At 40.4% G+C, this 15029-nt stretch overlaps 1 protein-coding gene across 2 annotated transcripts; it reads right to left on the bottom strand.

Moving 5' to 3' along the window:
• Positions 1-3341: 3341 nt before the first annotated feature.
• Positions 3342-14761, bottom strand: LOC115056501 (neuroplastin-like). 2 transcript variants are annotated; one of them, XM_029522974.1, is made up of 9 exons: positions 14506-14761; positions 9409-9756; positions 8048-8216; positions 7835-7929; positions 7066-7199; positions 6431-6704; positions 4850-4871; positions 4362-4438; positions 3342-4224 (listed from the first exon to the last, which is right to left on the bottom strand). In XM_029522974.1, exons 1-8 carry the CDS (start codon positions 14594-14596, stop codon positions 4378-4380), a joined length of 1194 nt encoding a protein of 397 aa, XP_029378834.1. In that variant the 5' UTR covers positions 14597-14761; the 3' UTR covers positions 3342-4224; positions 4362-4377. The 2 variants fall into 2 exon arrangements, with proteins under 2 accessions (XP_029378834.1, XP_029378835.1); XM_029522975.1 differs by lacking the exon at positions 9409-9756.
• Positions 14762-15029: the final 268 nt, after the last annotated feature.

The following is a 15029-nucleotide window of genomic DNA, read 5'->3' as shown; positions in this document are numbered from 1 at the left end:
TGCCAGCATCGCTGCTTCAGTCTGATGTCCAGTCTGGTTTTCTCAGCCGCACAAACCAGATCCAAACTGTCATGCATGTAAGTCTCTGACAGCTCACTATGACTTCAAATGATTCTCAGTGCGGATGACTCTGATAGTGACACATGATGTGACGGGCTGCATCATGCAATATTTCACCAATCACTTCACTTTTTAATGGTGGACTTGTACAAGCTTGAATACTTCAACTTCAACCTGCTTGGCCACACCGTTGCCATAGACATTCATCCTGTGAAGAGAAGAGGGATTTCAGTTAAACGAGGAAAGTGATGAAATACTTTCCTGGCACGTGGCCACCATGGTAAAGGAATCTGACCAAAGGTTGCTGACAGCTGGATGCATTACGGTCGTACGATTCAGTGAGAGTCGCTGAACTGATTAAAACCAAACTGCAATTTTATTTCATAAATAATGAACTGTGCCAAACGACAGGGAGCTGTGAACAGTTTCATTATGCCAAAACATTTCCGGTAATTTAGCAGCACTTTTCAGGGCACAATATTAGAAAAGATACGAGGTATTATTTTCCCATAGTCTGTGTTTAGTACTTGATATAGAGTCCATCTTTCCTGCTACATGCAGCAGAAATGGGTTTTTCCCTCTTCCTTAAATGTTTTTACTAATGTTATGGTCCCAAACTTGAGGATGTAAAATGGCTTTTTAAAAATAACTGCATATATAACTTTGTGCAACCATCAACATGTTCTTGCTCTCTTTATTGCTGTTTGTTAGTTGTGGCTCTTACCATCGCTAACTATTCTGTGTATTGCCCAAAACAATCTATCTTAGTGTCAGCACTTAAACTTTGGAGTCTCCTTATTGTGAATTGCCCAGATTAGCATTTCACACTCTGTGCTACCAGCACATTCAGTCATTACTCCCTATTATGTTTTCTGGCCACAAAGCCTTGTAGGATGTGTTGTCATTCATGTCCCCTGTAACTTTGATGTGTCGTATGTGTGGGTTTAGCTGAATTTAATGAAGACAAAATTGTCACATGTTAAGGGCTTAAGTTTCAAGGCGCGACTAGCCATAAAGCCTAGTTAGAAATAAAATATTGATGTAGTCTTATCACTTGCTTCTGATGAGCTCAGGAGTGTCCTTGTTACTTGTCGACGAGAAGCAGGTTATCACCACGAGTGGGATGCAAAAATCTTCGAAGGCTGTAGATGGTATTGGTATTGAATTTGCCTTGAGAAAGACCAAGCGGTTGGAACGTCAATGTCAAAATCATTGGAGCTTAAAGCTCCATCATTTTCCTCCCAATATATCATCGCAATGCTCAAGTACTCATTTACAAGACAAGACTTTAGCTGAATTTGATTCAGCTATATATGTATGTATCATTTTTTTTTATACACATCTAATGTTACACATTATTCTGAAATTGTTACACAAGCTACTGCCAGTTTATCATGTTTCAGCACACTATAGGCTGACACTGTACAGAAATGTTGACCCAAATTTCACTTGGGTCAACATTGGAGATTTTTCATTCACAAAAAGTACCACAATGAGTAAAGTCAACACGTGCCTCACAACAAATACTTTACTAACTGCACACATCGGCAGAAATCACTGTATCACAATATATTACGCCTTTCTGTTCTGTATTTATATAGGCTTGGGCATCACTGATTTTGTTCTACTCATGACAAAAATGTGATTTTGAATAACGTAATCGCGTTTGGTTTGTGATGGGGGTGTACAGCCAGAGGATGAGCTTACTGTGTGGATCTTTAAAACAGTAGAAGAACAACAATCATGATAAATCGTTCCTTTTAAGTTGGAGAAGCCACTGGATTTGTTATACAACACAATCCACTGTCCTTTTTCAGAACTAGTTCATTGATTCACTGATTTAAACTTCACCTGACATCTTACTACCTGAGTGAGGGATTATGCCAAACGGACAGAATTACAAATCATTTTCATCAGATGGTGCGTTCCCTCTTTTCTGGCAGTTTGCTTTCTTTTTATTTTTTCTCACAATTAGGATCCAAAAAGTCGCAGATCTCTCTTTCACCTCGGATGGACAGTTTATTTTTCTATTTGAATTCCACTGACATATTAATCTAGGACACAGCACTACATCTTATAAATCAAGTCTAGACAATTACCAGACCAGACAAAGAATTACAGAGTTACACTGCAGATTTCTGGTATTCTCAGGCAGGTGAAATGTATCAGTGAGTCCTGATGCTGGTGTGGCAGACTAAAATACCAACCTCACCTTGCTGTGCTGTTGAGCTACTTTTTTTTTTTTTTGTGGTGGTTGTTGCAATTTTCACAACAATGCTTTCAATGTGTTGTTCAGAAATTACACAAAAGAAAAATCGGAAAATACGTTGACGGCATCACAAAGAACAGCTTCTCTGTGAAGACAATAATGTTCCACTATTGATTTGTGTCTTTTCAAATCCCCAAATTAAATGGATTTCTATCGCTTTTCATCAATAATCCTGACTATTTTTTTTATTTACTTTTTCACATCAAAAGTGCGCCACTATTCATTCATTCATCTGCCAGGTCAGCAGTTCATCACAGGGCCAACGACCACTCACACTCAGACCTATGGACAGTTTTGAGTCACCAGTTAACCCAAACATGATGTCTTTGGATGGTAGGAGGAATCCCACGCAGGCACGGGGAGAGCACGCAAACTCCATACAGAAAGAGTCACGGCCCAGGAATCCGACCCGTCAACTCACTACGCCGCCGTGCTGCCCCTTTGCCACTACAAGCAGACAAAGTGATCTGATTCATACACTGCAAGGTGGAAACTTCAAATTCAAAAATGCATACATCAATAAAACTGAAGGGCATCATCAGCAACATGACTTTAGTGCCCAACACAGGTCGTCTCTGAATCACATGCTACACTTTTGTCTTTGCTCTGAAATAGTTAGAATTTAACCCAACAAACACAAGTTAGCACAACTTTTTTCATATGTACAAACTCACAGGTTTAGCTCACCTTGATTAAAATAAGAGAGGAGCTTTAATTTGATGGTACAATTTCAGTATTTGAATAGTGACATTTCAAGTTCTTAGCTTCGCCTTGTTGTATGCGTCTGCCGTGGAACACTTGAAATCTCACTAGATGGTGCTGCTCCCTTCGTGCTATTGTGTTTCTGCAGTCTGTGTACATTATTCATTGTGAAACTGAATGTTGTGTCTGTTGTAGAAAGAAATCAACTCAACAGACGCATTTTCTTTTTGGAGATATTTATTCTTAAAAATGACTCAGGATTTTGGAATTGACATGTGTCAGTCATGACGTGGGCCTTATTTCACCACCTCCCACGTCAGCTGTGCGGAACTCATGCAGCTGTGTAGTATGCCGTCAACGCTCTATGGTGATCCTACTAGTTTAAAGCTTTGTCACATAGAAATCAAAAGCTGCAATGATTTTCAATATATTGATATGGATAATTGCATAGGATAATAGCCATGCTGTACAATACACATAATTAGAAAACAATATGTTAGAATGATTAGTACAGATTTGCTAAAGTAGGTCTATACAGTTTCATTATTCTCAACGTTTAAGTGCATCATATAATATGAATTATCTTTATATTAACTGTCATCTGATACATAGTAGTGGTGATTTAATACATACAGTAAAGTAAACCTTAACCAAATTTAGAGGGACATTGCAAAGCCCTTAAAATTTATTACAAATAGTCTGATAAAATGATAAGACTTAGAAAATGGTATGCAGTGGAATGATTCAACTTTACAGAACTGTCATACCAGATTATGGTGCTAATTTCATTTACACTGTCGAGTTTTGTTTTTCCTCTAGAACACACAGCGTGGATTATCTACATAAAGCCACTCTCAGAGAAAAGAACGAATTAAAAGCCATTTCTATATCCAACAGAAGGTCAGAATTTTGCATGCATTACTCTAGAAGCAGTAAAAATGTTAAACTAGTGGATAAGAGGGGGGAAAAAAAACAGAAACTTCAACAACTGCATGCAGCAACAATGGTTATAGTGTTAACAATTCCGTAACGCTTTGAGTACCTCTTGACCTCACATCCTCACGCAACAAAATCATAAGGCATGCCTCATTTAACTCTTCCGCAACCATACTTAAGTGGCAGATACATCCTATTCACAACCGGTATGGATTCCCTTCCTGTTTACCTTCATTTGGTCAATAATTGAATGAAACCTGCAAATAAAGGAAAATACAACTCATTAGACATCTTTGCTCTTTCTGGTGTAACTGGATATGCTGGAGTGTCCTGTGATCTGTGGCCACAGGCTAGCAATACATATTAATCTTCCTCTTAATAATTGAGTACTTACTCAGCAGACAGGCTGCTCAGTTTGTATTCCTCTGGCGAAGGTTCTTGTCTTTGTGGTTGTTGGTTGAATTAGTTTTCCTTTAACAGCATGGAAATTATACAATCAGTTCACACATCAGATCAAAAAGTCAAAAGATCAAAAAGCACCAGTGAGTAAAACGCTGATGGTAAAACCTGGTTTGGCTCCATTTTTAATGAATATTTAACTGTGTGGCAGAGTTGTTTTTTTTTCTGCCTGATCAAAAAGTTGATTCTCCTGGGAAGACAATTCAAATGATAACTTATTGGCGATGGAGCCTGTTTGATGCTGCAAAGCAGAATCACGTGATGCTCCAAGTTATTTCTGACCCGGTTTCATATTTGTACTTTTCACTGAGCTCCAGAGACAGCCAAAAGGAAATTCATGACAGGAAGCTACAACAAAACACATTACATGCTGCAATAGACTACACAGATAAAATGTAGTGAAGGTGAAAGGTTTATACTTACACTGGTCCAGCTGGGTCGTCATCTGATGGGGGAAGGGAAAATACGGAGAATTGAGGACTAAAATCAAATAATCGCAAGGAAGTTGTATAGAGTGAAACGTGATTTCTTTCTTTTAAACAGATGTGACTGTGAGACTATGAGCTGCACTGTATGTGCAGACTGCATCATGGAATGACAACGCTGCGAAGATGAAGGAACAATATGGTGAACAATATGCTGTCATGCTACAGAAAAATTAGGTCATTCACATACACATACAGCGCGGTTTCAATCTGGCACAACACAAGTGCAAGGGAAAAATGACATACAGGCAAAATTCAAATGTACGACAAAACATTTGTCGTGCACAGACAAGCAGCACTCACAAAGAACATTTGTTGACACATAGGGATTAGTGAAAAGCAGCATCGTCAAAATCACCTATAGCCCTACACTATAGGTGATTATTCATCAAAGCACTGTGAAATGGTAAACATAGAAATGACAGACACACACAAAACTGTAGTTAATGTTCTTTACAGTGACTTTCATGCCATTCCAAGTTCTGTTGTAGATATGAGCTTGATGTTAAAAAAAAAAAAAAACTGACAAAATTGTTCATTTCCTTCAAGTTCCAATATTTCAAACTTTACTATATAGTGTTGAGAGATGAGGCTGGATGCTTATTGAAATTCATGAGGCATGCAAAGGGTCACACTTACCACAAACATGGGGTTAGGTTATGCAATTTGGAAGAAGTGGAGGATGAGAGATATTACAACCACTTGTTTAAGTGTTCAGCACCTCAAACGACCTAGCCCTTATCTAAAAGGATTGCAAGTAACACGATTCCCGGAATCAACATTCATTTCATGAAACTGAGATTATCAGTGTGACTTCAACACTATGAATGTGCTGCTATGCAGCAGTCCATATCAATGGACAACGATGGAAATATATCCCTGAATGGGGCAGTGAGAGAGGCGCCGAGAGCTGTCAGTTATTCAGGGCACGTTGTGCCTAATCAGCATGTAACAACATCAGATTTCTGCTTCAGAGGAAAAGGTCACCCAAATATCATCATTGCATAATTTATGATATAGCTAGTCTCTTGAAAATGAAGTACTCCGTAGATAGGATTGCAGGATGGCACACTTGGGTTGTGTAGTTAAAGGATGCCATGCTTGGAGCAGCTTGGGGACAGCACAAGGTCCCTGGAAAGCTGTTAATAATTGAAAGTGTCCACCTCCACAACACTGCAGTATCATTTTACTCATGAATATTAAACGGATGAAATTGTCCTGACAAGGTGCGACCTCTTGCAACAATGTCTGCCTATTGGGTCAACCTTGCCATACTGAATTATTGAATGCAGGCAGAGTGCAGAGTTGGGTGACTGTATTGGAGTCTCTAGAGAAGGAATGACTGACGTAGATGAGAAAAGAATATGTGCCTCATTATCCAACATTCGTTCTGCATTGGATGCAAAAAAGAATTCAGAGGTGAGATCTATGTCAAAGCTGCACAAAACAATCTTTGTCCGCTCAGATATATTAAAATTGTTAAATAAGACAAAAGAAAGCACCACCACTGGTGACTCACCATCTTGTAAATCTTCTGGCTTCTTGCGCTTCTCATAAACAACAATGATGATGACCAGGATGATGATCTCGGCCAAAACCCCCAGGAGAGGCCAAAGGGGCGCCAAGTGGCTGCGAACCCTCAACACAGACTTCTCATCACGGCTGCTGATGATGTTGGTGGCATTGCAGTGGTACTCGCCTGGATCTAAGCTAATGTCCAGGTTGTAAATGAGGAGCTCAGTGTAGTTGTCTCTGCTGCTGATGAAGAACCGTCCAGTTGAGTTGTCAATTTCCTAACAGGAGAGACACTGTTGAGTTTTAAAATCATAATCAGCATTTCATACTGCTCCTCCACAAGCATCTGGCACTTTTTTTTTTTTGGTTTCAATATGTTTCCGTTCTGTTTTGTTTGGGTTTTTTCTCCTCACTTTTATTAATGCTGATTTGTTTAGACTGCACATTTCCCATGTAATTCGCTTTCTTTTGTCACAGCAGAGACATTGAGCAATTGCCCCTATTGCTATAATGAAAGTGGTGTAAAGTGCAATACCTGCATTGGGCAGCCATAAAATGTATCCAGTGAACTGCAGCAGTAATTTCGTAAATTAACATCTACAGAAATGTATGAATTTAATGTATGTTTGTGTCACATACCCTGAAAATGCCATTCTCAAACTTCCGCCAGGTCCAGACAGGATGAGGATAGCCCACAGACTTACAGTAGAGTACAGCACGTTGGCCCTCATTCTTATTCTCACTGCGCTTGTGGCCTGTAATCTCAGGTGCAGCTAAAACAGAGAAAATATTACATAATTTCTTCTAAAAACTCTTATTCAAAGTAATGCGATCTGCATAAAGTAATAATCAGGTTGATAATCAGTGTGCCGTTTCGATCTTTTATTACACACACACACACACAAACCTTCAGGTCATGGAATTAAAAGAAACACTCATGTGAACAGCTGTGAAATCTGAACGATGTCCTTGATTTCATCAAATCTATCATTAACCTATCTGGATTGTTTTCTATGTATTCTATGTATCTATGTAATCTGCCTGCTTCTGTCTGGATGACGAGAAATTCCCCACAAAATAAAAGCTAACAGTCCCACAATCTAATTTATCTGTAAGGCGATGCATGTGTGACAGCAAAAAAGGCTGAGCACGTTTTACTGTTGAGACATAATCCCTCACCATCAGACAAACAAGAGACCATCTGCTGCCACTGAGCCAGGCATCCGTTAGATGGGGGTGGCAAGGGCACTGGCTGCCCCTGACCAGCCAGCAGAGCCACTTGAAATCACAGTTCCTCATATGACAGGGCTGCTAGTGATCAGGCCGGTCCGGCAATTTTCACCGGGGACATCTCTAATGTTTTAAAGAAACTAAAACGGACACTCAGAGCTCATAAATCAATACCTACATTTAACTTCAATGGTGGCGTTGACTGGAGGAGCCAGTTCAAAGGTGTAGACACATAGGTACACTCCAGCATCATCCCCCCTTGGTTTGTTCAGTCTGTGGAACACAAACACACCTGACATAAACCCACACCAGGCTGCTACACTCTGTGGTGAGCAAAGAAAAACACACACACACACACACACACACACACACACACACACAGGCCACATACATGTACTCAGTGTTCTTGCTTGTACTGTGCGTGTCTGGGATCTCCTCCCCATTCTTCATCCAGTAAGTCTCCTGGTGGACGCTGTATGCAGAGGTCAGATTGCACTGCAGTGTAAGAACATCCCCTTCAACGGGAAGCGTAGCGTGTTCAGAGGCGGTTATTGACGGCTCTGTAAACAAAACACAGATCAGCTACGACAGCACCAATTGATTGCTCGGACCCCTAAGTGAGAGTGTGCTGGTAGATGTGAACAATTATCCAGACAAACGCCGCAGCCGCCAACATTTTAAACAATTATAGAAGATCAGCAGAGATGCAAAGTGGGAGGACTCAGGAGTTCCTGAAATAGAAATCCATTTATTTTTTGCATTTTTCCAGAGCCTCAGACCGGTGTAAAACTGAATTATCATTACAAGAGATGACCAACTGCTTTAAATAATATCTGATTCTTTGATTAAACTTAACCTCCCAAGGTTTCAGTAAGAGACACCCACCGTCATTGAACTTAAACCTCTGATGCCAATGATGGGCAGGAACTAAGGTCTTCTTTTTAACTCCAAAATGTTTAGATTCATATTGCAATTCAGTTTTGGATTCTTTAAGACTATGTGGTCTGAATAATTAAAAATAAATACATTTTTGTGAAGAACAGGTGTTACGTATTTTGCAATTTGCATTCTTCTTAATCCTACATCTTGTTTGGACATTTAGACACCAGCAATTGTCTCAATCTGACCATTCACATCCTGAGACACTAATCTCATTCAGCGCATACATGAAGTACAGCTCATCTGGATTTTATTGTCATGTTTTTTTACTATGTTGCTAAACATGTCACATAATCTCACAGCCAGTAAATGGCGGAGCATCAGCTATAAATCATAGTCATATAAATTTGTGTGTACAAATCTGGTCAAAGCCAAGAGTCAGAATTAAATGTTTAGATAAGTAAATGACTGTAAACAAAGCTTTTGAGTGCTGCATAATTAAACATGGGCTCAAACAGATACACAACAGAAATCAGCATGACAATAAATGATACTGTGAACGTGAAACCAAATGAAGACCTAAAGGGAGAGGAAAGTGAAGAAAAAAAAAATGAAGGAAAACTGGGCTCTACAGGATCTACTGGACTAAAGGGATGAGAAAAATACAAAGTACTACTCAACTCTGCTTGTAACAGAAAACATGAGGACGAGTTGATGGCGTTTCTTCATTTTCCAGGTCTGTAGGGGAGGATGGCACCTACGGAGGAAGCTAGCGGTCGTCTGGGGAGGTTTGAGGGAGGCTGAACCACACAGGAAGTGTTAAATTTGGCTGCTAATTGGAGAGAGAGTGTTTCCTCTACACTGACCACTCACTCTGCAGCACCGTTATAGTGGCCTGAGCACGGATCCAGGTGGTAGCTGGATTTTGGTGCAGGTCATTACGTCGAGGGTCATTGCTGGCTCTGCACTCGTAGGTCCCAGCATCATCCAGTGTGAGACGAGAGACACCCAGCACACTCACAGCGTTGGTGCCATATGCCGTGCTGATGGACACCCGCCGCTTACGGGCGCCGTCCCACAGTTGCCTGAAAGAATCGGCTCGGTTGATTTCAGAGTACCACCACTGGATCTCAGGGGTGGGGGTTCCCACCACATCACAGTACAGCTCAAAGGTGTCGCCTGTGAGCTTGGTCTCAGAAAGAGGAGATTTCACAAAGCCCGCTGGGAGGTGGTGGAAGTTTACAGGCACCACATCAAGAGGTAAGTAAAAAAGAAATGACATAAAAAGGAAAGCAGGAGTAGGATGGAAAAATAAGAAAAGAACAGGGTGAATAAAAAAGGGAACAGAAAAGGAAAGAATGAAAATCACACAAAATAATCAAAATGCAACAATGACAAATTATATTAAACTTTAAAAACTGAAAAATGTCAGATGATTTCTTGTTAATGATATTTCATTGTCAATCTCCTGGGTATTTCTTCAGTTAAATCAAAATTATTAGCTGCATAAGATCCCTCAAACATACCAATATATTGTTCAAACTGTCCAAATATTTTTAACCCATCAGTTTGACAGTTCATTTTATCAATTGTTGAAAATGTGTGGTGTTCTGACTTGTTATTAAAATAGTCACTGATTTATTTTGCATTAACCATATAATCCATTCACTGACTAACTGTTACAGCTCTAATTCAAACCAGGATAGCCTAGTAAAAAATATACAGATGTTAAAATGGTGGAAACAAAGAAATGGAATTTTGACTTAAAAAATAAACAAGAAACAAATCAAAATGTTGCTGCAGATGAATAAATAGAATTTACTAATAGTTTCCGCTGTAATATACAATAAATGAGACAAACTATCTGCACCAGTCACGTCGATATTTTAGGTCATAAAGAGAGGGAGAAACAGACAACCTCAGATCTGCCTAAGTCATTATCACTGCTATTCCTAGGAAGTTTTAATTCAATTCTGCTGAGATGTCCCTATGAGGCTGCTCTCACTTGGTTTTGTCCAATTAATGACATCATAATTTTGTGCCTTGCCCGCACAGTGCTCACATCCAAAAGTCCTCCAAGTGACCTTGTCATTTATTTTAATACTCGTCTGTATGATGGTCTCCTTCGGAGTCAAACACAATAACAGTGAAACAAATGATCATGGTCAAAGAAAGGAGGAGGAGGAGGAGGACGGCGGGCTGGCGTTATAATCCTGTTCTATAGGCACCGTGGAAAAACACAAGATTGAGAGGAGATTTATAGAAACTGCAGTTCTGGGTCTCCAGGGAGCGTGTGGGCGCATTGTGATAGACCCGCTCCGTTTCCATAGAAGCACGTAATGGCAACACAGTAGGAAGAGGAAGAGACAGACAACCAGATAACCACGAGGCAATCACATCTTTTTTTTTTTTTTCTTCCCCCAGCAGACATAACTTCGCTGGGCAGCCCACGGCTGGTTCATCAAGCTCTGTGTGTATTCCCATACACATTCCTATATAAGTATCAGTGACAGGGGCTGAAAACCAATACCTCAGCTCTTAACATGAAACTACAGAGATAGATCCTACCACCTCAGATGGCCTAGATGTGTCAAAAGTGCAGAGCCAGGAACACTTTCCCTTTCGAACTGTCTGCCTCTTATTATGAAAATGAAGGCATGAAAAGCCCAAAAGAAAATGTTTCAAAAATAATTAAACAAATTTCTAGTTTTTGGCAGGGTACAGAAAAAAAGTGTAAAATTATTATTATTATTTTTTTTTTCACAAAAATAAGAGTGAGGTATCATAAATAAACCATCATCTTTCAGGGTTAAAATAAATGTGATTTTAAAATACACTTTGGTTTTCATCTTTCATCTTTCAACTTTTATTTGTACTACTCCAATTTGCTGACTAATCTACAGCCTTGCAGTGAATTTATGGTTAAATTTTTTTTTTTACTGATGTTACATTTATTCACCTTCTCCGTGGCCAAGTATACAGTCGGTACAGAAAATATTCAGACCCCCTTAAACTTTTCCCTCTTTGTTACATTGCAGCCATTTGCTAAAATCATTTAAGGTCATTTTTTCCCCTCATTATACACAGCGCCCCATATTGATTAAAAAAAAAAACAAAAAAACAAAAAAAAACAAAAAAAAAAACACTGCCCAGAAATGTTGACATTTTTGCTAATTTAAAGATGCTTCACTGTTGGGATTGTATTGGGCAGGTGATGAGCACACATAAGGCCAAAGAGTTCAATCTTGGCCTCATCAGACCAGAGAATCTTATTTCTCATAGTCTGGGAGTCCTTCGTGTGTTTTTTGGCAAACTCTACGCAGGCTTTCATGTGTCTTGCACTGAGGAGAGGCTTCCATCGGGCCACTGATTGGTGGAGGGCTGCATTGATGGTTGACTTCCTCGAACTTTCTCCCATCTCCTCACTGCATCTCTAGAGCTCAGTGATCTTTGGTTTCCTCTTTCCCTCTCTGACCAAGACTCTTCTCCCCTCACTGCTCAGTTTGGCTGGACGGCCAGCTCTAGAAAGAGTTCTGGTCGCCCCAAATGTCTTCCATTTAAAGATTATGGAGGCCACTGTGCTCTTGGGAACCTTTAAGTGCCGTAAGAAATTCTTTTGTAACCTTAGTCAAATTTGTGTGTCAAAAATGTGTGTCTTGCCGCAATTCTGTCTCTGAGCTCTTCTGGCATTTCCTTTGACCTCATGATTCTCATTTGCACTGACATGCGCTGTAAGGTCTTATACAGACAGATGTGTGCCTTTCCTAATCAAGTCCAATGAATTTAATTAGACACAGCTGGACTCCAGTGAAGGTGTGGAACCATCTGAAGGATGATCAGACGAAATGGTCAGCAGCTGAGTTAAATATCACAGCAGAGGGTCTGAATTCTTATGACCATGTCATATTTCAGTTTTTGTTCTTTAATAAGTTTGCAAAAAATGTCTACATTTCTGTGTTTTTCTGTCAAAATGGGGTGCTGGGTTAACGAGGAAAAAAATCAACTTGAATTATTTTGGCTGCAATAATGGCTGCAGTGTAACAAAGAGCGAAGAATCCTTTCTGTACCCACTGTATTTATCTTATTTAAATGAAAATTAAATAAACCTTAACTCCTGTCCATTAATATAACTTGAATAATTTGTCTGTCTAGTATTTGTGTGCTGATCAACATCTCAACATGTCTGCTAACACATGAATATGAACCGACACAGATCATAGTTTAATCTTAACTGGACTAGAAAATTTCAATGTTTGAAATTATAAATTCTATTTGCAACTATTTGCAGTTTAGGTGGCCTGCAGAAGAGAAATTACACATAAATACTGATAGCCATTCTACTTTACATGAAATTGGGATTGAGCAATCAAAATTAAATATTATTGGAATATGGCCACACTAAATGAACCGTTTTTGTACTACAACAATTCCTCACCTCACAAATCAAATTCTACAAATCCCAACAACAATTATAGCATCATCATTTGTAGATTATTTCAGCAACATTGAAATATACAAGTCATCTTTCCCACTAAAATGGGTCTAATCAGTAACTGAACACATGAGGACAAAAATCCCATCCTTTGTGGAACTTAAGCAGCAATGGCCTAAAATATGAACTACCATTAGCAGATAAATGTTATCACAGATGATGTGGTAACCATGCACATTAAAATCTGACATTATGAGACTCAACCAGGTGAAGAATTACATACAAAATGATATGCAGAAATGGTATAAGATAAACTAATGACATTAAAATAATTCCCGATGACATTCCTTGCACCATCCTGTCTGTCTGGACTCTAAAAACCAGCAAAGAAGACACTTCAAGGTCTCTGCCAGATAAGCCATTTAATTTTTTTTTCCCTGTGGGAGTGACTGATGAAGTGATGTTAGGAGTGGGTCTGCAGTATAGAAGGAGAGGTGTGATGCATTCCTACACATGGTGAACTCCTGGGAAGGCGACAGCTGAATAAATTCTCACTCTACACAGCGCTTGCAAAGAAACTCAAGCTACAGTGCACACTTAGAATACTCACACAAATAATCAGCTGAGATGGGGCTACACTCGTGATCTGTTTGGTGCTGATAGGATTTATGAGCCTCGGGTTGTTTGGACAAGTGGGAGTGCTCTGAGAAATCAATGCCACTCTGCAGTGCAGCACATCTCAGCAAAGAGTTAAAAAAAAAATTCACCGTTGCAAGAGGACATTAAAGCCAGGGTTCCCAGTGCAGCATCTCAGCTCTAAAAATAGAAGCATGCAGCAAAATGGACTAATGCTATTTACAGAGCTGTACATCTAAGGCTCAACATCTAATTACATACATCTCTGGTTCTGCTAGGACCTGGATGGATTCAGAGACATGATTTCAGCCTGCAGGTGAGGGGCTGCTGATCCGCTGAACTGCATCTGAGCAGACCCGTGCGTGACATCGTGTTGATCCTGTGCGTGTGTGTGAGTTTATCTCTGGAGAAAGACGTTGAAGTTGAGCGGGACACCATTTTCCTCCATCCACCTTTTTTCTTATTCAGCTAATTTAGCCCAGCAGAACTTGTCCTTCCAGGCTGGGCGGCTCGTGCTTCGCCTCTGCACTCAGCACCACACGTCAAAGGACATTTTCGGGACATTAGGCCTCCGTTTGGCCCACTTCAGCCTAACCTACACAGATTGTGTCCCATCAATCATTCATCAACATTTAGTCTCAAAGGCACGGCGAGAAAAGAGGAAATCGAGGTCTTAATTCGACTGCCAGCCGTTTGTTTTAGTGCAGCCTAAAGGGATTATCTAATGAGACTTGGCCTCGAGGGATGTCTCCTCTGATCACAAAGACGTCCTTTAAACATTCATCAAAAATGCCTGAATAGTCAGAACCGCAGGTGACATCCCTCTACTTAAAAAAGAAATAATCCTAACCTGCATTTCGCCGTATTAAGCGTTTCCGTCATGTTTTTTCCTGGTTTCCTACCGTTCTGGGAAGAGACGGTCTGCAGCATCAGGACTCCGACTATCACCACCGACAGGGACATGACTGCGGCTCTTCGCTTGCCAGGTACCATCTTCCGAAACGGGAGGCGAAAGCTACGGGAACCGGAGCGGGATATTTTAATGGCGGTAAGGAGGAGGAGGATGATGATGATGATGATGATGAAGGATTCGTCTGAAGCTCGCACCTTCCACAAGCTCCCGCAGTGTCACGCAAACAGAGAGGGAGAGGAGGGGAGTTGGGGTCTGTCGCTAGGTAGACTAGCGGGAGCCCTGAGTACTGCTGCCGGATACCTGAGCAGCGCCGTCCGCCCGGTGCACGCAGGGAGTCAACTTTCCCGTCACAGAACCTCACGCCCCAAATCGCGCGATATCTTGTCGGTGCTCGTTCAGGTGGGCCCTTGACACCGCTCACAGTTGTGAAATAAAGCGGATGTTAATTGTAATTTTTTTATTATTTTTAAACAATGGAGTTGTTATTTCCCGGTGATCGACTTACATCAAAGC

This window comes from Echeneis naucrates, chromosome 16 (assembly GCF_900963305.1).
Source record: "Echeneis naucrates chromosome 16, fEcheNa1.1, whole genome shotgun sequence".
NCBI classification, from domain to species: domain Eukaryota; kingdom Metazoa; phylum Chordata; class Actinopteri; order Carangiformes; family Echeneidae; genus Echeneis; species Echeneis naucrates.
The sequence above is the reverse complement of the archived record's forward strand: the minus strand, read 5'-3'. Positions and strand labels throughout refer to the sequence as shown.

Excerpts from the sequence above, each read along its gene's own strand:
- LOC115056501 (XM_029522974.1), bottom strand. The coding sequence starts at position 14,596 with ATGGTACCTGGCAAGCGAAGAGCCGCAGTCATGTCCCTGTCGGTGGTG. Across the intron at positions 7,930-8,047 it reads AGCAAGAACACTGAGTACAT|ACTGAACAAACCAAGGGGGG; the intron begins GTATGTGGCCTG and ends TGTGTTCCACAG. Across the intron at positions 6,705-7,065 it reads TTGAGAATGGCATTTTCAGG|GAAATTGACAACTCAACTGG; the intron begins GTATGTGACACA and ends CTCTCCTGTTAG.